This window comes from Aptenodytes forsteri, unplaced genomic scaffold (assembly GCF_000699145.1).
Source record: "Aptenodytes forsteri isolate BGI_AS27 unplaced genomic scaffold, ASM69914v1 Scaffold10, whole genome shotgun sequence".
In the NCBI taxonomy this organism is placed as follows: domain Eukaryota; kingdom Metazoa; phylum Chordata; class Aves; order Sphenisciformes; family Spheniscidae; genus Aptenodytes; species Aptenodytes forsteri.
The window spans coordinates 2,351,350-2,376,779 of record NW_008794117.1 but is presented as its reverse complement, the minus strand read 5'-3'; the positions used below and the strand labels follow the sequence as shown (position 1 = coordinate 2,376,779).

General features: G+C 38.5%; 1 protein-coding gene across 1 annotated transcript in view; it reads left to right on the top strand.

The window, feature by feature from the left end:
• Positions 1 to 25,430, top strand: part of WDR64 (WD repeat domain 64) — an 87,871-nt gene that overhangs the window by 42,861 nt on the left and 19,580 nt on the right. The window contains exons 11-14 of the mRNA XM_019471221.1: positions 18,225 to 18,351; positions 20,764 to 20,912; positions 22,889 to 23,012; positions 24,305 to 24,474. Coding sequence (XP_019326766.1) covers positions 18,225 to 18,351; positions 20,764 to 20,912; positions 22,889 to 23,012; positions 24,305 to 24,474 — 570 coding nt within the window. The remainder of the gene's footprint in view (positions 1 to 18,224; positions 18,352 to 20,763; positions 20,913 to 22,888; positions 23,013 to 24,304; positions 24,475 to 25,430) is intronic.

Below are 25,430 nucleotides of genomic sequence, written 5' to 3'. Positions count from 1 at the left end.
GCCAGATTCGACTGGCCCTTTCAAACCCCTTCCCTTTGACCGGCAGGATTGATGAAAAAACTACCTGCGCTCCCGAGTCCCTTAGCGCCGCTCCCAGGGCTCTGTAGTCCTTCTTGATAGTCCTCAGACTGCTCCTGGCTGTGTCACTCGTGCCCATGTGAAACAGCAGCAGCGGATAATAGTCAGTGGACTGTACGAGGCTTGGTAGCCTCCCGGTGACATCCCTGATGCGAGCCCCTGCTAAGCAGCCCACCTCTCTAGAGAGTGCGTCTGGTTGGCAAATGGGTGCCTCCGTACCTCTCAGAAGAGAGTCGCCTACTACTATCACCCGCAGGCTTTTCTTAGTGGCGCTGGTTGTTATACGGGGGGCAGATCGGGCTGCATTACTCAGCTCCATCGCTTCTCCTGGTGTGACAGGACTTTCCTCTATCTCAAAGATTTCCAGCTTTTTGTTGGGTTATGTAGGAAATATTACTAGCTATTTATTCTGTCTGTGCCGCTCCTCTGCCATAATTGCTTACCACTGCTCATTGAGGTGCCAGTAAATACCACGTTTTCATGTCTTTAATCCTATTCTTAAAATAACCCACACCCTTCTACAAATAGCTGAAAATAAGTGATCAGAAATCTCCCATCCTCACATAATCCTAAAGCCATAACCATTTCCCCTTCCTCACTCCTATAAATCTATACCTGTCTGTTCTGTAGGTAACTCTGTACATTTACTATAGGCATACATTACTGCCGAATTAAGGAGGGTTTTGACAGATAGCCTGCAAGCTATACATGTAGGAAAAATGGAATAAGACATAAGACATGACTTAAGGAGCATGAATGTACATGAAGATATTTATAGAAAAGCAACTAAGAATGAAGCCCCTGGGGCAGTAAATGACTAGAAGGTCTCTTGAAGTCCCTTGTGGGCCTTTCTGTGATTCAATAGGATGACTTAGAGGGAAGCAAAATCTATTTTACAAGTCTCCAAGTATGTGGACACCTGATCTTAACTAAAGGTAGCTGAGTTGTGCCAATGACATCAGTAAGATCACTTGTACATGAAAATGAATATGTGAAAGTATGTTTTAATTAAAAGCTATGTGTCTTTAAACAGTGCTGTGAGTTATAAGACAGAAAATCCACTTCTCAAAAATAAACAGAAATAGAGATAAATTCCTAGACTTTCAAAAGTCAGGTAAATCTTGTGGTCATAGTTGAAAACTATATCAAAAAAGAAGGGATCCTTCACAGAGAAGTCTAAAGGACTTTACAAATAAAGTGACAATCAATTTGAGGCACAATTCTTTGTGCCTCAAAGAATTTACAATCTGTAGATGGTACATGGTATACACAATAGCGGAGGAAGGTCAGCTGTACCAGGATTGCTTCCAACCCAGTTAAAGCACATTTGTTTGTATAGACAAGAACCAGGTATTACACAGAAGTGTGCAACTTCCCAGGGAACTTTTAACATTACGTTAAATACATAATTTGTTTCCACCTTAAAAACAAAGACCAGTTTGCTTTCTAATCTGCCTAGCATAAGAAAAATCGAAATAGTTTTCTCTATTTTGTTTTCATCTTTCAGTGACTGTGATATAGGAGGCTGCTGAAGCAAAACAAGGAGAGCCTATATATCTTCACTGAAAATAAGTTAGAGAGATATCAATGATCTCATGGAAGCATTGTAATAAAGGGAAACAATATCTATTCAACAGATTTTGCATTAGCTGTTTGACAGAATAGCAGAACTAGGGAAAAGCTTAGGAAAATTAAATTAATACTTTTTCTGGGCAATATAGGAGGCTGCTGAAGCAAAACAAGGAGAGCCTATATATCTTCACTGAAAATAAGTTAGAGAGATATCAATGATCTCATGGAAGCATTGTAATAAAGGGAAACAATATCTATTCAACAGATTTTGCATTAGCTGTTTGACAGAATAGCAGAACTAGGGAAAAGCTTAGGAAAATTAAATTAATACTTTTTCTGGGCATTCCCAAAATTAAATTTAACCTAAAACATGTCAGATAGTCATATTAAAATAAAAGCTTTGTTATTGTGCCATTTTTCAGCTAAAAATACAGAACAAGGTAAAAAGTAGGGAATACTTTTTTTTAAATTAAGATTTGTAATTGTTATATTACCACATTTGAAGGCTCAGACTGATTTTATACTTTATGACTATTTTTCTTGAACTATATTGAAAATTTTCTTGACTTACTGTAAAGATATTTTTATGCTATATAAATTACAAAGCTTCAAAACAGCATCATAAAGGTAAACCTAAGTCTAATGCACTAGGGAAATATTTTTCTCTGATGACAGAACCTGAAAGAAGGTCATAGTATTTCTCCTGTCACTGTCAGGTTAAACACTATGTTCTTTAGGTAGCTGTGTATTCACAGACTGGGATAGTCTTTATACTGTCATTTCTGTATATTCTGTGTACTGTTTGTTTCCATTTCCTTCAGGAAGTGAGATGTGAATGACAACAGCATCATCTTCCTAGTCAAGTTTAGTTTCTTAATTCTCACCAAACATAGATAGTCCTTGTTTTCTGACATAAGTGACTGCAGTGAGAAAGTTATAGTTTCACAGGTGGACAATCATAGCTTCTATCAGAGAACCAGGGGAAGTTCAAGAATGACGGGAAATTTTTATACATCGTACAAGAAGAATACAAAAAAACCTTACATGTTACAGTAGATAAACTTCTCTCTATTGTTAGCTGTTCTTTAAAGGACTTGAGAAATAGATGATACACAAATGATTTATTAAACTTTCACTACATTTGCACTTTGTACTCACGAGACCTGGCCTTTGCATGAGCCACTACTCTATTTTGTGGAATAATATGCATGTCAGAATCAAGAAACTATTTTGTATCAGTCCATCGCTTCTCTTGTAAGCAGACACGTGCTGACGATGTTCAGCACTGTGGGCTCAGTGGATCCTGTGGGCATCCCACATCTTTTCTGCTGCAAGCAGAGACCTTAATTGCTAGAGATATAGATTATATGTTAAAATAAATTCTTAAAATGTTTTGAGATTAGGGTAATATGTTAAATGTCCTTGCCTTTGTTACTGGTCCATGGGTCAGACAATGGGAAGGGCTAGACAGTGGGAATAGGGGATATTCCTATGAAATACATTTAGGAACCTTTTAGAGAAAAAATTTCCCAAACCGTTTTCTTGTTTAAGTTAGATTGTATATATTGCACTTAACTTCTGGCTTTCACTCCCTAGAATTGTAACACATAATTTCCTATGCTCTGTTACATATTACTTTATGAAGAACAACAAAAGTTAATGTTGGATAGATAGCTTTTAAGATACTATGTGAGCTACATTCCCCGGGACTAATATCCATGGAGGTAGAAAGCTAGAAAGCATATTCTTCCTGACTGTATTTAAGAAAATCAAAGAGTCAGTCTTTTGGTAGTCAGTTTTCTTTGGTATGTTTTGTACATAGTATTAACTTTCTACATTAACAAAGTGTAAACATGTTTTAAAACAAGGATTCAAACGAAGAATTTTACTACATTGCTTTGCCCTCATTTGACCTCAAAGGACTTTTAAAACTGAAAAGCCATACACAAATGTACTCACAAGAATATCTCCGCAGCCCATATGTAATTAATTTATATTACAGAGTTCAAAAGTAAGGGATCACATTGGCTTTTGGTTTCAGACTTGTGCTGCAGCAAAGGTTTGCAGTTTGAAGAAGTAATGGCTGAGTTAGGGGGTTCAAAAACTCCGGTGAATGGTTCTAAAGATAGCACAAATGTTACACATCTTTTACGAGAGTACTAGGGGATTCAGTTGATGGTATTAGCCTTAGTTCCATACTATAGAACATTAATGTATGCTGTAGTTTATACAGAAATGTAAAAATGAACCAATCCTACACTGTGGTTTCACAGCACTAGTGAAAAAAACCAGGAATCACAGGGGATTTGTATTAGAGTGGAAGAGCTAGTTTACAAGATTATTAGCTCTAACAGTCTTAACATCCCAGAGCATGGAAAACAAAGAGTGGAGCCCAGGAGAAGGGGAAGGAGGCATCAGTGTGTTAAGGAAGTATCAGAAGAAACATCTCATGCAACACAATGGCCAAGATACAAAACAAATGTCTCTGTGGTGAGAACAGTATGATCGTGCAGACCTGAAATCATAAATTAAACCTCCATAAAGGAAAAGGGTTGTCTTTGTTTCTGAAGTGCAAGTGTTCTTCAGAACCAGTAAATTACTTTTAACTGCATGCTAGATTAACAGCAATATTCAAGTTATCCAAGAAGTTTAGGAAAGCAGACATAAATAAGCTATTTTGTATTATGCTCATTTTTAAGACCTTCTCTTTAACCATAAGTCAAAAATTGTAAATAGAAATAAGTGAAAGATTTTTAACACAAAGGTTAGTATTATGCACTGAGGGAGATTGTCCCAGTGCCATAACTTAAATGAGGAAGTACATTGTTGCCTTTTTGTTGTAAGGCCTTTTAGCATATGTTTTATTTGTACTGTGTGCAAGCAATTGGTTTGATCACTGCAAGTATTTAAGGTGTTTTCTGTGGCTGCAATTTTTGCTTATCAAGTCTGCTTTTAATTTCAATTCCATGAGTTAGTCTTTTTATTATGAAATATGACTACACAACAGTTTAACCTTTTTGATCTGTGATGACTTGCAATATTTAAAAAAAAAAAAGCCCTCTGATTATCTGGAAGTCCAATTGTTGAATATGCCAAGGATCAATTAGACCTACACAACGCTTGTTTTATTCACGTTATTTTTAAGATGCATGTGCTTTATTTTAGAGAACTGTTCTGCTTGCTTTTCATCTGTTGCTGGATGGTCTGACTGGATTTCAGTCGACCTCTTCTGACACCGCCCAAGTCTGTTCACATGACTTAACTCTGTGAGCTAGACAGATGATTCCAAAAGTACAGATTACTCAGCAGGTCACTTGTGTCTACAGAGAAGTTCCATGTGTGTGTGGTAGGGGAGGGAGGGAGGGAGGGTGGGAAGAAAAGGGTGGAGCAGAGCTCTGAAAGGGTTGGGTATTATAACATAGGTTTAGGCAGCCCTTAGTAAACGCAGATCTCCAGTATAAAGAGGCTTACTGTCTCAGACAGTCTACTTAAAAACCCCACCTTTCTAAGTAGAAGGCTAATCTCTATTTGCAGTGAACCCGTGCTCAATCCCACTAAATGATACACAAGCTGAAAGTCTCTAATTCTGTACATTAGTAATCACATAAACAAGGATTAAAAATACTGCAGAAACTGCATGAGTTACATTCATTCAGCAGAGTATAGTTTAGCCTTTATTTATTATGATCAATGTGCAATCCACAATGAATGAACTGGAGAATTTGACTGGCAATTGTTTTAACATAGGCCTTGCAGCACTGTGTGTTGACATTACTTTGCTGAAAAGTAAAATGCGAGTACTCTGTGGATTATTTTCTTTAAATCAGATTCTTATGCACCACAGTCTTCATTATGATAGCTCGTAATTTCAGGCTGTGTCTAAACTGTGAATTTCAAGAATTCTGCCCAGCTGTCTCATCCTGGTGTAAAACTTGGCTGCATCCCCACTTAGCATTAGCATAAGGACCAATGTGCACACCATTCTCTTGCACCCTACATCCCAGCACAGTTATCTCCACTGAAATGAACATAGGCATGAACAAAACAGAGATTTGCAGCACTGTTTGTCCAGGTTCCCATCCAGATTATCAGGGAGCAAGGACTCTGGGATGAACTGCAGTACACTATTGTTTCAGTGTACTGTACAGTTCAGATATAATGGTAAAATCTACATGTACCATTGTGGCACTTGACCTGAGTACTCTGGTCAAGGTTAGCTATAGACGTTGTGCTCTCAGCACTGCCTGTGGTAAAACAAAAAAAATCTGAGGCTCACACATTTGAAATCAATTAGTCTTGTTTCTGTCAGTCCCCCTGTATGTAAGGTAATCTTAAAGGAAATACTAATTATTTATCTAGTGCTGTAAACTAAGTCTAAAAATCAGAAGTACAGCCCTACTATAATAAAATTGAAGTACTCTGGATGATCTTGATATAGATATTCTTCAAGAAACAACAAACAAGATCACTTTGGCCCTCCTTCATTCTTAACCAGTCAAAGTGGTGTTATGCAATCTAATTCATAGACAGCTGGGGGTAAGTCCAGATCTTTCTACAGTCTCTTCTAAAAGGAGAGCTGGTGCCAAGATCTGAAATGTATATGCATAACTTCTTGGTTTGCAAGGAGAAAAATAGTCACTGCCAGTGCTGAATTAGTCACTAGCTCTCACATCTTTCTAGAATCATGAGATGATGTAAAATGAGCATCAGCCAAATACATCCAGTGAAAGAAAAATAATATCAAAGGTTTTCTTTATTCTTCCCTAGATCAGTTCTGCTTGTCAGTATGGGAAACGTCTGCTGTCTGAGCAGCACTGTCTTCTTGCAGCACTTTGGGTTGTTTTTGTGGTAGACCTCAATAGATCTGCAGAGAGAGCACGCTCACTTGGGTGTCAAAAATCAGTACTGTATTTGGTGGCAAACAAGCCCAGGAAACTTGGAATGAAACTTCAGTGTTTTGCACTGAAACTTGGAATTCATGTCAATTGTTTTGAGCAGACTTCTTTATTTACACTGGGGCATTTTGGCCAGTGTGCAATACAGCTTTCTGGAAAACATTGAAGAAACCTTCTGTGATATTTAATTTAACTGAAAACAGATTGCCCTGAGCCAGTGATAACAAAACAAACTTATTATTATGGCAACAATTAAGAAACTATTTTGGAATTTGAATTCAAATGATGGTTCCATTTAAGAAAATGAAGATTCCTTAAACCAGTCCAGCACATGAGCACTTTGTTTGCTCCAATATTATAAGGATTTCTCAATGGAACAGATTATTAGTAAACTGCTGTCAGGCAGCTATTAAAAAATCATGTATATATCAAATTCTCTTATCACAAAAGTTAAAATTACTTTCTTAGTTTTATAACATAAGAATATCTATAAATTAGGCAGAGCCATAGATTTGCACATAATTTCTGTATGTCCTTTAGTCATATGAATTAGTATTTCCATAGTAGTGACACTGAGGAAGAGGGGAGGGCACAGTCAGGGATTGTCATAATTCTGTGCTGCTGGACTTGCTTCAGAATATAATATTCCTGGAAATAAATTTGTTCCTGATCTTCCAGGTTGTGAAGACCTTAAAGTTAACAGTGTGCACAGGTGCAATTACAGTTGTAGTCCACAGCCATGGACTTTTCCATGGGCTTTACAGCTTTTTCTTCAGCTGTTAAGTGAATTTACTAAGAGATCTGAAATATCGATGTGATCTATTTGTTCCTAATCACAGGAACATGTTCCAAATCTTGTGTTGAGATTTCCCAGAAACACAAGCTATTCTCTGTGTTAAATTATATACCACAGACCAACAGGAACCACATTCATCACAACTACACTTACAGTGTGTCTGTCTTGACTTATGATTTTGTTGAAAATATTTCCAAAAAGGAAATACTGTTAAATTTGTCTGAAGGTATTAACTTGTCCTTTGTGTCATTGCACCAAAATACAGACTCAGGTTTTCACATAATACATGGACTCTTTGCTAAAGTGTCAGCATGTTGCAGTCATAGATTAGGTTATTGGCATGAAAGTGAAAGTGTATGTATTTAACTGTAAATACAAATGTATGTAACTCTTTGATTGGAATTATTCTGCAGAAGCCACTAACCCAGTGTTCAGGAAACATTTTTTCCAAAATCGCTGCAACAGCCTATTCTCTTGATTTATGTCTGTAATTTCATTGATACGTATCATTTGAGACTTATAAAAAGAAGAATGAGTGATGTATTTCCCACCGTTACAAATATTTTACACCTTTTCTTTTAGGTCTGGGGGAGTACAAAGTAAAATAATATGGCTTATTCAAGCACTGAAGCAATATCTTTTTTATTGAAGAGAAATGCTGGTAGAATATGTAAGTCCTTTAAAAAGTGCTATCTTTGGACTTGGAATTACAGCAAGCAGCATCCTCGGATGCTTCAGGATACACTGGATAGACAATGAACCATGACATGAGTTGGATGTTTCAAGCCAGGCAAGGCAAGACTGTCCTGTACTTGATCCGCCTGGTTACTACATTGGCACTACAGCATTTTTCTACAAATACCAATACTGTAATTTAATAGAAATTGCTAGCCTTTTTTTAAAATGGGCCCAATCAGCTGAAGAATTAGTTCTACGGAGTGTATGGTAATATGAGAGCAATCTGTGGGGTAAAGAAATAATGGAAAACTGACCTGACACTCCAGCCTAGACAGAAGAATGCTGCGTAGGAAATCTCTGCTGTATTTATTTTTTTCCTCTCCTTCATGTCACTCAGCCCTTCATTGCCCCTTCCTCTCTATAGTTAGTTTGCCCATTCTTATTCTCATCCTGCAGCCTAAAGCATTTATTACTTCATGTATTCATATTACAGAACTCTTTGAATGCATTCAGGAAGCATCGAGGGAAAAAAAAAACACTTATAGGGACAGGGGCTATTAAACCTGGAGATGTGGCAGGAAGCAGGTCATTATCTGAAAGATGATATTACACTCATAAGGCTCTGTGGAAACAAGAAGATTAAGGCTAATGGCAGACACCAGACCAGACTGCATAGCCCTTGTACTGAAAGGCTGTGAAGCAGTGACAACGTCTCTCTCTCACTTAGTGTGGAGTGGGGATTCACAACTAGAACAGCGGAGGCTACAACTTCATGTCTTGCCTACTTGAGTTGTCAGTGGAAGTCAGTAAGCCAAAATTTGCTACACCAGTTGTTCTACTGATTTTACTAGAACACCTCCAGTGGTGGGTTTGGTTGAGTTAGACCACTTAAGTGAGTCAGGTGAGCAAGATTTGAGCCTACAGGCTTCAATGCATAAAAGCAATCTCATTTTTGTTTGATGATCAGTAGGGCTAGGGTAAGGAGTGTATTCCCAGCCTTTATACCACTGTACAGTATCATTTACAAACAACACAAAACCTTTGTTTTAAATCAGTGAAGAGAACATTTGGTCTTTTGATCTTTAAAAGTAATTTCTTTTTTGGCAGCTAATATCGAAAGAGCAATGCACACATTTACACGTGGCAAGGGAGTAGTGCAATACACAGGGTGATTTCTCGCATCTCCATTCTGGGGCATGGCAGAGTTTAATTCTGTTCATAATTTCTTCAAAATCTGATGCAGCCAACTTGATGCAAGCACATAAGCACTTCCTTGCTGAAATTTGCCCATTCTAAATTAATTCTTCTATATATATTTTAGCTTTATTCTTACAGAACCCAAGGGCAGATTTTTAGTGTTTCAGAGAGGATAAAGGGCAGTAAGATATGTTATTAATTTTTGTATTTTCTGACTTTTGCAAATTTACTCAAACCTTAATGTTATCAGTCTCCAGTCCTCTCTCTCCAGATCTGCTTAATGGCAAACTGGCTGTGCGATATCCCAGTGGGAAGTTGTAAATGTCTTTTGCCTGTCTGGAACTGAGCAGGTGATTGTATCAATGCCTGTGTAGGTTAGTGTGGATGTTTATCTAACATATTTTGAAAGCACACGACAGGATATATTTATAATACAGTCATTTATCTTCCTGAAAAATGAGAGCAGCTGAGCTGGAAGCACAATGTTTAATTTATGTCAAACCATTGCTAATCGCAGCTGTTACTGGAATGTACTGTGTATCAACAATATTAAATTTAATCTAGATAATTTGAAAAAGAGGCATTTGGGAAATCTGCTCCAGTCATCCTTCACAGAAATTATGTGGCCACGTCTGTATCAGATACATTTCTCGTATAGTGCTTTGAAAGTTAAAGTTAATCCTTCCCTTGTTGCTATACTTTTATTCTCTTCAGTTTATTTGCTCCTCCCAGATATTAAGAATTTTATTCTCCTCTTATATTGCATAATCCTTCAAGAACATTGAATATTCATCTTCGGACTTTTCATGTAACTTAGCCAATTTTCTGTTATTTCCTGTCCCATTTTCCATTATTCAAATTACTTTGTCTCTTGGGTAGTCTGCAAAAAACCCCTACAAAATTAGCCTAGAGAAGAGAAGACTCAAGGGAGATCTCATTAATGTATATAAATATCAGAAGGGAGGGTGTAAAGAAGATGGTGCCAGGCTCTTTTCAGTGGTGCCCAATGACAGGACCAGAGGCAATGAAAACCGAAACACAGGAGGTTCTGTCTGAACATCAGGAAACATTTCTTTTACTGTGAGGAGAGCAAACACTGGCACAGGTTGCCCAGAGAGGTTGTGGAGTCTCCATCCTTGGAGATATTCCAAATCTATCTGGATATGGTCCTGAGCAACCTCTCCAGGTGGCCCCACTTCAACAGTGGGGTTAGACAAGATGACCTTCAGAGGTCCCTTCCAACCTCAACCGTCTGTGATTCTGTGATTCTATGAAAAAGTAAAAGGAATTAGAACTAATTTTAAATGTACTTTTTTGGCTCATACCTACATTTTCCTTCTCTAGTTCTTAGACTTATATGGTGTATAATATACATGCATGCTTACAAACAGCATGCAGCTGGACTGTTTGAGGAAAATATCTGTCCTAGCTACGGTTGTATCGTTGCAAAATGATGTTTTGTTTCTCAGTGTATCTGAGAATGCACAAATTTCCTTCATGAATGGATTGTCCTCATGTATTTTCAGCATACATGAAGGAAATGATCCATTAGATATTCAGCCTGTGCTGATTTCTATAGTTCTTCTACCAGAAAACCGAGATCTAGTGTTTAAGCTGTATTAAAAATAAATTTCCAGACCTGTTGTTTTCTGATTGCTTATTTTTCTATGGGGGAATGAAGAAAAAGGAGATCTTCAAAATGTAAATGAAGTGTTGCATACCTGAAAATTACTTCAAACACTATGTCTAAGGTGAGAGCATCATTCTAAGATTGGCTGAAGATTGACAGGAGGAACCTGCCTGTTTTTTGAGCTCTTCTGATCCAGGTGTTCATGTCACCTCTGTCCTACACCTCTAGCTTCCTGTTTCTGACCCACACACCGTCTAAACGTCCACTGAAACTGTTCTCCAGAAGCGTAGAGGGTTAGTTTATCTTTGCATTAGGGGTCAGGTAGGTCTATTGTCAGCACACCCAGCAGAAAGTACAGAGACAGACATACAGAGCCTTTACACAGTCTCAATCATTGCACAGCATCCAGTAAATATCCTGCAGGATCATTACTATACAATTAGACTCACTATTGCATATAATCCAATTTGATTCCTTTCCGGCATTGCTCCATGTTTGGGAAAAGGAAAGCAACTTTATATATTACCAGGTTAATGGTACTATCTGAGGAAGTGATTTGAAATGTCCATAATTTTGAACTTTGCCAAATTGCTGTCTCAATAAGGCACTAGTTATAGTACCATCTGCTGCAGCACGTTGCATTAATATGCTTAGAGCTAAATCCTCCTTGCCTTAGCCTCACAAGTAATCCCATTGACATCACTTTGTTCCTATGTCTTCTAATAACTACAGGGAGTTGTAGAACTTTGCAGGATCACCTTCAGGGATCACAAGACACACAACAGCACCCTCTGCAGATAACTTACTCTAGTAAATAACACGGCAAGCAGAACTGCAGTTTGACCTCTGTTTCATGCCTGGTGACTTTTGTCTTTGAGGGCTCAGATGTTCTGTATGAATTTGTAATTTTTTTCACTTAGACCATGGAGCCTTCAATGACCCCCTGAAACAGTTGAACAGTGTAGCAAACAGGGGCAGATAAACTAAACACTTCAACAGAAAATCAGCTTTAATTGTTGCTTACTCTTCCTGTCTATGCCTACAGTGAACACTGTGGCTAGGGCAACCTCTTTCTGCCCCAAGAGTGGTTGGATTTTGGGTTTTCCCGCACAAGTGTTTTTTCATAAGTTGTTTTAAAGGCTTGCAGCATCACCATTCTGTAAAACTGAGGAAAGTTGTCTGTCTTTTTCAAAAAATACATTTTCCTTAACTTACAAAAAGTATCAGCAGGATATGAGAGTTTGGAAGCACTAAAGGGAAGTTACTGTTTCCTCTTGAGAGTTGTTGAGATATTTTCTTTAGAGCAGTGTTTTAAGGTCACTTTCTTATTCTAAACTAGCAGTAATTTGAAGGGATTATCTTTTGGTGGTGGTGGGTATCAGCAAATCCTGGACTTCTTTAGTCCTTTTCTACCTCAGTTAATTACAGACAGAAAGGGGCAGAAGAGGATTCACTTCTTCCAAAGTCAAAGCATGTTTCCACAGTGGCGTCCTCATAACAACCCAGCAGGAGATAACTGTTCCCGAGCCTGAACTTTATTGTACTGAGAGCATGTAAAATATTTATTTACCAATTTTGTCTTGCCCTATTTCACATCTTTGTTCTGTCTCCCTCTGCTCTTCCCATTTTAGTTGGTAAGATGAATCTCGCTCTTTGTCTGTCTCTGTGTGTGTTAAGAAAAATAGAAGAGAGGGATGTTGCTGTTTTTACATGCTCATAAAACATAGGCTTTAGACCAGATGGAAAAGATAGATGTTTTTTTCTATGTTCTAAGTTTTAGGGCTTGAAGGAAGGTGGTGCTTGAGAGAAAAGTGTTTATGTATGCAAATATACACATTTAAATTTTTTAAGGGATCTCAGAAGGCTTTGGCAAGAACTCCCACTGAATTCTGGAGGGATTTGGTTCCCAATTTTGCTTAGTGTCTGTGGAAATTCCATCTGTAACTATGTAGTTTTACCATTGGGTTGAAAAATGAAAGACACAAGAAGAGCACCCCAGAACAGAGGGAACTGATCCAGACTGCCGTCCTGGAGAGGATAACAGAGTAGTTTGCTGAAGCTGTTGCAGCTGAGATAGGAAAGAGAGGCAGCGTGCATTCCTCGAATGCTCCTCCATGCCTGTTACTGATTGTGTGAAGGAGGCTGGCCACAAAGTGGGAACACAGGCAAGAATCTCTGTTCTGCTAACTCTTGAAAAAGGTGTATCTGTGGGTCAAGGCCAATTCTGCTAGCACCCAAACTGAACCAACAAGTTGTTCATTAATGTAAGCCAGTGTTGTAGATAGAATGTTGCTGTAAGCATAGCTCAGCTTTTCCTGTAAGGTGGAAACAGCAGGAAGAAGGAAAGAAGTTGTTTCCAAAAGCACTTGAAGCTCCTTCTCTCCGCACTCCTTCTCCTCCCTAATATGTTTTGTTTGCTTGTATATAGTCTGTATTCTGTGACTTCAGAAGACATAGTCTAGAAGCATTTTGCCATAAATATGTTTTCAGAGGGCTTCAGGGATTCCTGGCATTTGTCAGGCTGCTGTGGGAAGTTCTTCAATAAATAAGTAGAACAGTAAAGTTACTATTAACAAAACATTCCTAAGGCAACTCCCCCTAGTCACCTCCTAATTTCTAAATAAGCATGCCTTTTGCTGCCACTCTTCATGCATGAATTCATGCACAGTCATGTGTGCTGATGCAGACGAACAGCAGTGACGCGGTATCTCGCGGCCACGCTGGTGATGCCTCGTGTGGGAGTTACTCACGTGGAACAGTGGTTTATGTAATCTCCCCATCCCTGCCCACAGGCTGGGAAAGGAAGAAGGCCGGAAGGAAGGGAAGAGATTTATGAATGCTGTGACGTGTCCAGGTTTTTGCTGTCACTTTAAGTGACTGCATTTTCTTAATGTGGTACTGGCATTAATAGCTGAACAAGCAGCAAGAAATAGTGCGAGAGGCTCTTACTTATATTCACTTGTGCTGTAAAATCACCTTCTCTTCTTATTGCTTTGATAAAATGTCAAATTTATGTTTCAGTTGTTGACCAATTTAACTTATATAGTCCATGAGATTATTAGAATTGTCTGTCTTCAGTTTTGTTTTGTATAATTTCACTAACTTTGTCACACATCTGGTTGATGTTTATGGAAAGGTCATTATATCTCTGTTCAGTGACTTATTCTCTTCACCTGACTACAGTGTCTCCATAGATACCTACTTCTGATTAATCTTCAGCTCTTACAGCTGTTTTTATGTGCTCTAAGTGTGACCATGCCAGAACTGAGCTTGGAGATTGTTGTGGTTTAACCCGGCAGGCAGCTAAACACCACACAGAAGTTCACTCACTCCCCCCCCCACAGTGGGTTGGGGGAGAGAATTGGAAAAAACAAAAAAAGTAAAATTCATGGGTTGAGATAAAGACAGTTTAATAGGACAGAAAAGGAAGGGAAAATAATAATAATAGCAATAGTAATAATAATGATAAAGGGATATATAAAGCAAGTGATGCATGGTGCAGTTGCTCACCACCCGCTGACCGATGCCCAGCCAGTCCCCGAGCAGCGGCCCCCCCGGCCAGCTTTCCCCCAGTTTATGTACTGAGCATGACGTCACATGGTATGGAATGTCCCTGTGGCCAGTTTGGGTCAGCTGTCCTGGCTGTGCCCCCTCCCAGCTTCTTGTGCACCTCCAGCCTTCTCAGTCGGTAGAGCATGGGAAGCTGAAAAGTCCTTGACTGGTGTGAGCACTACTTAGCAACAACTAAAACATCGGTGTGTTATCAACATTGTTCTCACCCTAAATCCAAAACACAGCACTGTACCAGCTACTAGGAAGAAAATTAATTCTGTCCCAGCCGAAACCAGGACAGAGATCTACCTGCAACATTGCCCTAACTTTCTCGACTTTCATCACCTATTCTTCTTTCTATTTTTGCTGGTCTACTGTCAGCTGGATGAACAGTTTCATAATTTTTTCTCGTCAACCAGTTTTCCTTCTTCAAGCCTTCTCACTGCCTATTTCTCTTTTTGCATGCTTTTGAAATTGCATGTCTGAGTAAACTCCTGAAATGTAATCAGAAGTCTATCAGAGGAATATGATGGACGTGGTTCTTCTGACTCAGTACTGTCTCAGAGAAAATTTAATCTCAGTAAGAAGTTCTTTTAGAGCCTTTTCCTTTTGAGTTTTCCTGAAAACAAACAAAATATTCAGGAGAAATTTTCTTCTACTTAAAATTGTGAAACACTCATGTATGAACTTCTCTCTGGTGCCAAAGGTGATCTGTTTAAACACTGATTGATGTATCATCTGTTTCTTTTCTTCCCTTCCTTTTCAGAATTTTGCTGGATCCACTGTAACTTCCTTTAAAATCAGGTTACTGATGGAAATTCCAATAATCTCAAAATCTGTGTATCTCCCTGAATAATTTCCATCCATTATTGTCTCCCTTATTTTTTTCTGCATACAGTGAACAGTCTCCTACTTGGTTTGGGGTTTTTTGGCAACTTTTTTTTTCTGTGCTGAGATTCTCTTTTAAGTGAAAAAAAGAGAGATACTTCAACATTTTATAACATCCAGAGTAACAAACATTCATTCTCAATTGTATCGTGTGTGTCTTTGGAAGAAATCATTCCTGGCAATTGCAATCAACTTTTCATAACATGAACATATGCACAAGTGAAGTCTTCCTCATTATCAAAAGCATTTTTAAGGACACGACATACTGCCTATGAATTATAATGGGCACATACTCTGTTCAACAGAAAAATAAATAGATTTCAAAATGAAGAAGGGAATAGGCAATGGTGAGGAAAGCTGAAATAGTCAAAACTTCTAGGTTATGTTTCAGACTATGATTTGCTGTGTGTCATTTGGGAAACCACTTACTTTCTCTGTTTATTGGTGTAAAATGAAAATTTTTCCTGAGTTATATATATAGTTATATAAAAGAAATAAAAGTTTAAGCTTTTATGTGATCAAATGGACAGATACAAGTGGTACTCTGCAGACATAAAATTATCTAATCCCAAATTTGCAGAGAAAGTATTTCTCAGGGCTGTTTTAGGTTTTCAAAGATCTTTGTATTAAAAGGTGAGTGACATTACAGAACTGAATTTTCTGAGTTTTCAGCAGTGAATTTGATTGTAGCTGTTTTCTTTATGAGATTGACAGATTGTTCTTGTTTTTTCCTCAGAGTACTTCCTGTCAGATTGCTAGCTTCGTGTTAGGCAAGATGAGCTAAAAGCAATTATTTTGCAAATCAAATATCTTTAATGATAATTTAATCCATCTTTCTTCTACCAGTCATCACCATTTCTAGGTCAGTAACACCCTGACTGTGCTGAATTTGAGTTACGCATCAGATAGGTAGTAGTTTCTAGCACTTCTGATAAGACTGGCTGCAAGTCATTTCCTGGGGCGCAACTTGTTAATGGCCTTAGTAAATAGCTTATGTCATTAAAACTTTTATGAAGTTATATGAAAGTGCCAAACAGAGCTCCACATTCTTTGTTCTGGCTAATCTCTTTTAAGGTTTTCTAAGGTGCCAGTCATTGTGCTGTCAAATAAATCAGTCAGAAAAAACCCCCAGTGATTTCAAAATGAACTTCCAGTCTTGCTGTCCCAATTCTGCTTGCTTCTTTTTGTGTTACAACGCCCATCTGTTATGGACAGATGCTCAGGCCGGTTTCAAGAGGCTTACTGGATGGTCTCTCCCCAATGGGCAAGTTAATGTACCAACACAGATGCTTTTACCTGTGGGTGAATTAAGTAGGTTTTCAGGAATATAATGCAAGAATCTGCACCCAAGCTGTCTGCTGCAGACATCTTTGGACTTGGACCTACCTTTACCATACTGTTTGTTGCCATACAGGAGATCCTGGGATGAATCAAAGAAATGGCAGTGGATTTTCCTAGAATTTTTCCTAGGATTTTTTTTTTCCCCTCATCAGATCTCCCCAAATTATTGCTCTTTTAGAGAAACAGCAGCCCAGCCCCAGTCGGGGCAGGCTGGCTGCTTCATGCTTCCTGGCCAAGACTATGAAGTTAGAATTTGACTAACTGCATCAAGATCACCTAAGAAAAGCCACTGAGATCTCAAGTGAGTGACAAAGTTAAGAATAAGGAACAGGTGAGAGAGGAAGACGTCCAGGAACTGTAGCACAGGAAGCAGAATTACTCATGTGAAATTTCTGTCTGAGACGCAGCTCAGTTATCAAATCCAGTTGAATATTTCATGGGTTTGTCCTATGTGTTTTATGGACTTACATTATATGGAGCATTTCATCCAAAGATTCAATGACTTTTGTCAACACCCACAACACTCCCAGTATTGATGGGAGCATTGTACCAACATGTGTCTTTGTGTTAAAATCCCAATTAAAAATGCAGCCCCACCTTTTAATAACACAATTGAATGAATACAAATAACTTGCACAAATCCCTATATAAAACTCACCACGGTTTTGGCAGCTGAATAAGAATTGCAGGCAGATGTGATGACAGAATAACTTTTGAGAGCATAGTAAGATTATCTTGCAGGAAAATACACCACACTAAAAGCCATGGGATCTGAGCAATTAAATCATGATTTCTTGCAGGATTAAGAGCAGTTTGCATGGGATAGCAGTAAGTTCAACACAGCTTTTGATCAGGCAGGATGAATAAGTGCTGCTAACATGTAATTACTGATGAGTAATTCTAGAGTTTAAAGCAGGTTCTGTGTTTTCCATTGAAACTGAAAGTAAGAACAAATATATCTAATATACCTAGTGCATTGAAACTGAAAGTAAGAACAAATATATGTAATATAGATATTAGATATATACATATATATATACATATACATATACTCCTTACAGGATAGTACCCCGACTGTGATCGGTAGCATTTGCTTATGGAGAGCACAAGAACTATATATGCATAAAAATGATCCTTCTGCGGGTGTGTCCTGATCCTGATTTGCTCCAACATCTGCTGTCAGTCAAAGATTTCAGGAATTCCTTTATCCGGAACCCTCTGAAATTTATCTTTGTACTGTCTTTGTACTTTGTACTTTGACAGTCCAGTTCAAATACAAGCTTTTAAACTATTGGCATTTATCTGTACATGACTGAAAAGTATGACACAATAAAGTAGAACCAATTACCAGGAGATCTGGTTCCGCTGTGGACTTGTCAGGTCAAGATCACAAAACTCAGCCTTTATGTGCCTTTTATCCTTAGTAAAATGGGGATAAGGATACCTTTGATATTTGTCTTGCTTATTTTGGGATGTACCATGCTTAACAATGTGATTTTCATTGGAGGCTGTAATATTACTGTCATAGAAACAAAAAGTAGTTGAAAATCCAATCACGATACAGTACTAGATTTTTCTCCCCTCTCTCTCCCTTTAGATTTTTAGAGTGTGGGATATACAGACCCTTTCGCTGCTGCAGGTCTTCCATGATAATCAAAGGAGTCCTGGAGAGATGGAGACCTTTGCCATGGTATTTGACAATGATCGTGGCACGCTTATCACTGGTATGTTACTGCAGCTGATGTGTGAGAGCATGCCCCTTCTCCTAGAATGCGATTTCCTTTATGATTACATGCAACTGAAGTTGAGTACAGGAATAAGGTATATGAGATGTACAGAATAGTGGGAGGTAAGGGTATTTGCACATGAAGATAATTTTAAAGTGGATCTTTTTATATATGGTGCTAATTTCAATATAGAATTGGTATGTTACTGCAGCTGATGTGTGAGAGCATGCCCCTTCTCCTAGAATGCGATTTCCTTTATGATTACATGCAACTGAAGTTGAGTACAGGAATAAGGTATATGAGATGTACAGAATAGTGGGAGGTAAGGGTATTTGCACATGAAGATAATTTTAAAGTGGATCTTGTTATATATGGTGCTAATTTCAATATAGAAATAGGCATGAAAATATGCAGCTTGGGAATTAACAGTAGGAACCAGAGGCAATGAGAAAGGCTTCTCTAAAGGCAAGGTGAGCCTTCCTTAGAAAAATTAAACTACAGATATTGTTCTGTAGCCTTGTCATTCCTTGAAAGCTACTAAGCTGCTGATCTTCCCCTAACTATTCCTCTAGCACCCTCCTCCCATTTGGAGATCAAAGCAGCAAAGTATAGTCTCTGTGGAGCCCTCACAAGTGTATTCAAACTCCTTATTTAACTCGGTAGCGACAGAGAGCCCCACAATCTGTGGTGTCAACAGATGCACTGTCCAACTGATCAGGAATAAAATACTGTGGGAACTCATCCCGAGGTTTCTGGACTCTGTTTCCTGACTCTGTAGCAGGGAGCCTGGAACCTCTGAGGGACCAGAGCTTCGCAGGTGTCACTAAGGATGTTAGCCTTCTGTATCTAAGGCAGAGACTCTGGAAACCAGCAGGGTTTGTCTGCCCCAGAGACATAGTCACTGGAAAAAAAACCAGCTTTGAACCTGTTCTGGGGCTATAGAGGCCTGAGACATACCAGGCAAATAAGGTCATCATCTTTGGAGACAGCTTTTTCTGTCCTTGGATTCGGAACAAGGCACAAATCTTGCAAAGCCTGTCAAATCTGAGAAGATGAATGTGAAACATTTTGTTTTCAGTGACTTGGTAGTTCCTCCTGAATCTTTGTGCCAATAAACTTGTTTTAGAAGCCTAAATATATACATTGGACTAGAGTCCACAAATTGTTACCTGTATTTAGGCATTTAGTAAGCACTGCAAAGCTTAAGAAACTTCAGCTTCTAGGTCTTATTTTAAAAATGCCCAGAATATTAATCAGTTTAGTTTTTAAAGATTTCTAATCACTAAAGGATACAGATGTGATCTTCAGTTGAAATTTAAGTTAGTGAGATTTTCAAGGCTTAGTAATGTACGAATTTTACATGGATAAATCCTTGACAAAATGAGGTAACTTTGCCCTTATAAACAATGATTAGAGCAGTGCCTAAATATCTGTAAAAATCTGGTCCTGGACTCTGTTAATGATTCCATTAAAAGGCTAAGTGAATGTCTCCTTGCCCCTGCAGAGGACAAGAGACTGAGGCTATATGTGGGCAAATTAATTCTCATTGTTATGTACCTGGCTTTACAGAGGAGATTTTCAGTTATTAGTTCACTAACATCCATAAATCACAGCTCACCTTCATGCTTCATTTGAATATTGCCATAGCTTTTTTTCTGTGCCTTTTTCCAAGCTGCTGGCCTCTATACCTGGACTTATGCCATGTATTAGGCAATTTCATCCTTTGCTGCATACTCACTGCTGACCGCTGCTCCTCTGCTGGTAGAACCACAGTAATACTGGAACTGCAATAGGAGGCTGCATGTGTAGTCTGGCTTGTGAGCCTGCATCGTAGAAACTTTGTCCTTTCTTTTGTCTTGTTGTCCCCATCTGCCTCTCTGTCTTTGCAACCCTTCTGATCCAAGAGCACTGGAAAGTGTCTGGAAAACACCATTCAGACCTGCAGTGCTGTATAAAGGGAGGTACTGGAAAGACATCATCATTGCCTGCAGATAGAATTGCTTTATCTCTAAGAAAGCAGATACCAGAATTTATTTTAGTGATATAGCTGCCAATTAGAGTTTTATTTATTTGGGTTCATTCCACTCCATGACAACCTACTCTGGGACTGGGAGATTTATGGCTCCTAATGATTTGGGGTCAGGGTATCAAACCCATAAAAGATGGGCAGGTGGTTGTTTAAGGCAGGTGAATACTTAGCCATTGTTTAACTGGTGCTTTGTGGGGAGCATGTGTGAAAGTTTTCCAGTTTAGAGAATAGATATTCTCAAGAAACAGACAATATTCCTTATCCTCTTCAGAAGAACTCAAATGAACCCTATGGTTTACATAAAATCTTTTTATATCCAGGGAAAGTAACTGGTACTATACACAAAATGTATATATTCTCACTCCTCTCACCCTGTGCAGGTTCAGCTGTCATTGATATTTATCCCCTAACTCATATGATACAAGATACGAGACAGGTGCCACAGACACATGAGAAAAGCATCAATGTTCTGGTTTACAACAGGGCTTTTCACCAGATTCTCACTATCTGCTCTGAGTCAATACTGAAGGTGAGTGTAAGTTGTCACCATTTAAACTGAAAAAGAAAAGTCTCAGCTTTTTTAATTACAAATAAGTTACTGAGCAATTAGATAAGTGATTAGTGTTTATTACTCAAAGTGTTGCTTTTGTGGCTATTTTTGTGCTCAAATTGTCCAGGGAAGTAGTAGCCATGATGAATAAACTATTTGGGTTCAGCAGCATTACTTTTCTCAGATAAGTACTTCCCTGACCTGCACTGACATAACTGCACTGCAAGCACCAGGCAGATTGAGCAAGGCTTCAGAGGGACTGGATTTAGCTGTAATTTTATTTCCTTTGACTGAATAGGTACACTTCACCTGTTCCTGCAATGGATTCTTGCAAGTATAGCAATATTAGTGAAAATCCATTGGCTATTTAGTAGCTACTAAGGAAAATTTTAACTGCCATGATGCCAAACTGTGTATCCGATCAAAAATTCATGCAAGCACAATTACACATTATTCTTCAATTCAGAAGGCATCTCTCATAAGCTTCTCTTTAAAGTTTAGGAAGTGCTTGAGTCCCAGTCAGCTTAGTAGAATATAAATGTGTACTTTAGACATTCTATGGATTGGTATAAAACGTGAAAAAAGTAGCTGTGTAAAAACAGGACTGTGTAAAAGATGCTGCTCTCAGATGAAAAGATGCCTTCACTAAAATTGAAAAGTTTCATTGGCACATACAGTGTGCCTAAACTATAAAAGCTGACTTTCTGTCCTTCTGTTTTGCTTCTTATTCTTTTGTCTGATCTGCTTCTATTTGGCTAGCAGTTCTGGAGCCAATTTGCTGACCTTCTGTAGATCCTTTTCTCATTCAAATTATTTCCTAGAACATGTTGTTCTGAGCCTTACAAGTCATACAGTGAGGGAGAAGTGTTGAATATAATAACCAGTTAACAAGAAAAATAAAGTGATGGAGATCACTTTTATCACTTTTTATCACAGCTCTGTTTGTGTTGAAACATTAATGAAAAGATTAAACTTGCCTATTAACTTTACCATTTGCATTTGAACCACTAAAAAATATTTGCCATGCAAGTGTCAGAAAACCCACAGATTAATAAAATGAATCATTACTGGTGTAATTAACAGTGTGACAATGGTCATCAGAGGTACTGAGGACCTGCAGTTTTCATCGACTGTTGATGGGGTTAGATGGCAAGATTTGTAGGGAGAGGTAGCACCTCTTATTGGGCCAGCTGGCGATGCACGCCATTCCTGCGGAGAAAGGCTTGTTTGTGTAAAGGTTTGTTCATTTTACACACTTGGTAAAGGTGTTGATTCTCACTGTAAACCCTGCCTTCCTTTAGACCACGATGGCTACACCACCATTACAATTATATTACAATTGTAATTATTACAATTATTACAAGACAGCTTTGGGCACTTGGTGCTGCAGAAAATCAGATCCAGACGGTGCACATGACATGAGTGGCTACTTCATAAATCCAGCTGAATCTGAGCTATCCCACTCCAGCAACCAAACTTTGTACTGGTACTTCATTATAATGCATTGCTTAAATTCCCAAAAGGATTAGATAATGATCAGATATAGTTGTTCCTACATTTTTGGACCAAATGTTTACGAAAAGCCTCATTTTGATATTCAGCATGGAAATTATAGCTCAAACCATTGTTTCTAGTTAGATTTCTTTGCTTTTGCACTGTAAAAACTCATATTTAACAACAGTCTCTCTGACTTAACAGGGGTCTTTCTCATAGCATACTAAATAGAGCCTCCCCTTGCCAGAATGGCTTCTCTGGGGAGAGGGACATTTTCAGGGAAATTACGCTAGTATTTCAGTAAAAGAACACGGTAGTGTGCTATTGTAACAGAGAACCTATTTCACGGGATGTGAAAATTTGCTCTTGGAAGTATTCGTCTTTCTCCAATTACACTAGAACACATTGTGTGATGAGTTTTAGAGGATGTAGTACAAATAATTACCATCTTATTTTTTCAGGTCTGGGACCTAGAAACAGGATATCAAATATATCAGATTGAAGATGCGCATGGGCTGAATACTGAAGTGACCTGTGCAGCCATTGAAATAAATGGTTTTTATCTTGCTACTGGGGCATGTGATGGTAAAGCAATTAAATAATTACCACATTTTTATTACATTTATATAAAATGCCATATTACACGAGCAGACAGAACTCTGTCTTGACTGTCTCAGTGACAGAAGAATGAATTTTGGCTTTCTTCCAAGGTGGGAGGAAGCATGCACAGAAAGGAACACACAACTGTCGGTCTGGGAAAAAGGGTGGGGGGGGTGTCTTGGTTGGGTTTTATTTGATAGGTGATTCATAGAAAGGTGATTTTTGGCTGCTTGGGCTCTGGTACTTTGCTAGCATATTGCTCTCTGGAAGACTATCTTCAAAGCTCTTGGTCTGAAAAGATGTTTCCTCATAGTACTTAGGACCTAGATCTGTAACTAAATGGCTGCAGATGGAGAACAGTAGTTTTTCAATTTTATAGTATCTAAGCTCAATTTTATAGTGTCTGCAGGCACTGAACACTAGAATATATATCTCTACCTGTTTCCTGACGTTTTCACATGTGTTATTTAGGGTGCATCAGTTTTAGATAATGTAACAAGACCTCTCCAATACACAAGTGCTACGCTGAATTCTGCAGCAAACTTTAATAATTTTGTAATCTGTTAACATGATTGAATAATTCTTCTCACATTCAAATGTTCAAGAGTACACACCTGAAGTATTAAAATATATTAAATATATGAAAGCTGCCTCACATAAAGATGAGATGGCCATTTCCACACAGCATACTGGCTAATGTTTCTTGTTTATACTTGGGAGCAGAGACTACACCCTTTATGGATCTTAAGAGCATGACAGAAAGTGAATGCTACCAATTCTTACAGAAGTGAAGTCATATGTAATAACTGCTTCACTTAAGATGATGCTGTAGCTCCTTCTCCCCACTAGCTCTGTGGGACAAGTCCAGCAACCAGGTCCCTCTGCTCCTTGCTGTAGCTCAGAACCTGAAGTCTTCTGCCCGACAGGCCACACTCTGCTTGCTCTCTGATGACTTTAGTCCAGAAACAGAAGTACGATAGGCAGTGGTCTTTTATCCTGGGCTGCAGCATAAAACAGACATGGAAAAAAGATGGAAAAATGGTGGGGCTAGTGATGAGGATGTTTTCTGGTAAGTTCTGCGTCCCTAAGGGTGCTTTCCTAAGAAACACACACACTGTTACAGCTTTTGAAAGACCAGTGACCTAGCTCTGAACCTTCAGTTGGATTTTCTTTTCTTCTCCTTTTGCTGTTTGATTCAGTTCAAGTTTCTGACTTTGAAGCACAGGTTATTGCTGAAAGTTCATTCCCTTTTGTATATCTTTCTCATCTGTGTGTAGGAACAGTGAAAATTTGGGAGTTTGAAAGTGGGCAGGAAGTTAAAGCCTTGCCTTTGGCCCAGAACAGCAAAGATGAGTGTCGTCTGCTGAAGATAGTTTATCTGAAGGCTAATGAGAGTCAACATGCACTTCTTCTTTTGGAGCAGAGTGGGAAGATGAAAATCATTCAGGTTTTTCAAATACACTTTTTTTTTTCTAATTTCATTTGGTAGCTCCTAATTTTGGAGGTAAAATAGGACTTTTTCATTAATTAGTAGATAAACTTTTAGAAACTGTCAAGCAAAAATCCACTTTCTGCATGTCATCAAATTAGCTTTCTGCCTTTCTGTCTAAGTATTAATATGTTCACTAATCCATTGCTGGTTTTCAGCATTCTGATAATTTCTTTCCTTGCATTGGCTTTTCTGTTTGTGACTGAGGTTTCAGTAGCTATAGATCCTTTAAGGTAAAAGCTTTAAAATATTGCTGTTGTTATAGGTAGCGTTTACCCTGTTTAAAGAGTTTCTAGTTCACCAGCAATGGAGACTGGTTAGAACTGTTCCTGTAAATCCTGTTTATGTATCTATCCCCACTGCACTGGTCAGAGCCCTGCTTTTTAACAGCACCTTAGACCTAGGGCCATGTTCTCATGAGGCAGCTGTACCTTTTCATCCTGCACCACTGCCTTTCAGCCTTAGTGCGCTCCTTGGGCAGTGGAAGACAGAGCATCACCTTCTTGCGTTCTGGACACCCGTCCTTTGTAGAGATCACTGTCACGGTTCAGCAGCTGAGCCCTCAGACTCAGATATTGCTGACCCATCCCAGTCATTTGTACGCCATAGAGGCTCCATTTAATATTTACTAATAGGAAGCTCCCATGACTCGGGATTCAGTTTCACAAACCTCAGAGGCCTCAGGCCTATACACTTCTGTCACTTTGAAGCTCTTCAACTGTAGCCTAATATCCCTCTTGATATATTTTCCCTCTATGGAGAGTAGGTGACCATGGTATTATCCTGCAAAAAACCTCAATATTGGAGAAGATTTTGGCTAAAGGATTTTTTTTTTTTTTTGTCTAAAATTACTAGATTAAGACAGTGGCTGCTTAAGAACTGTTACAAAGAAACAAGACAGTAATAAATCAGAT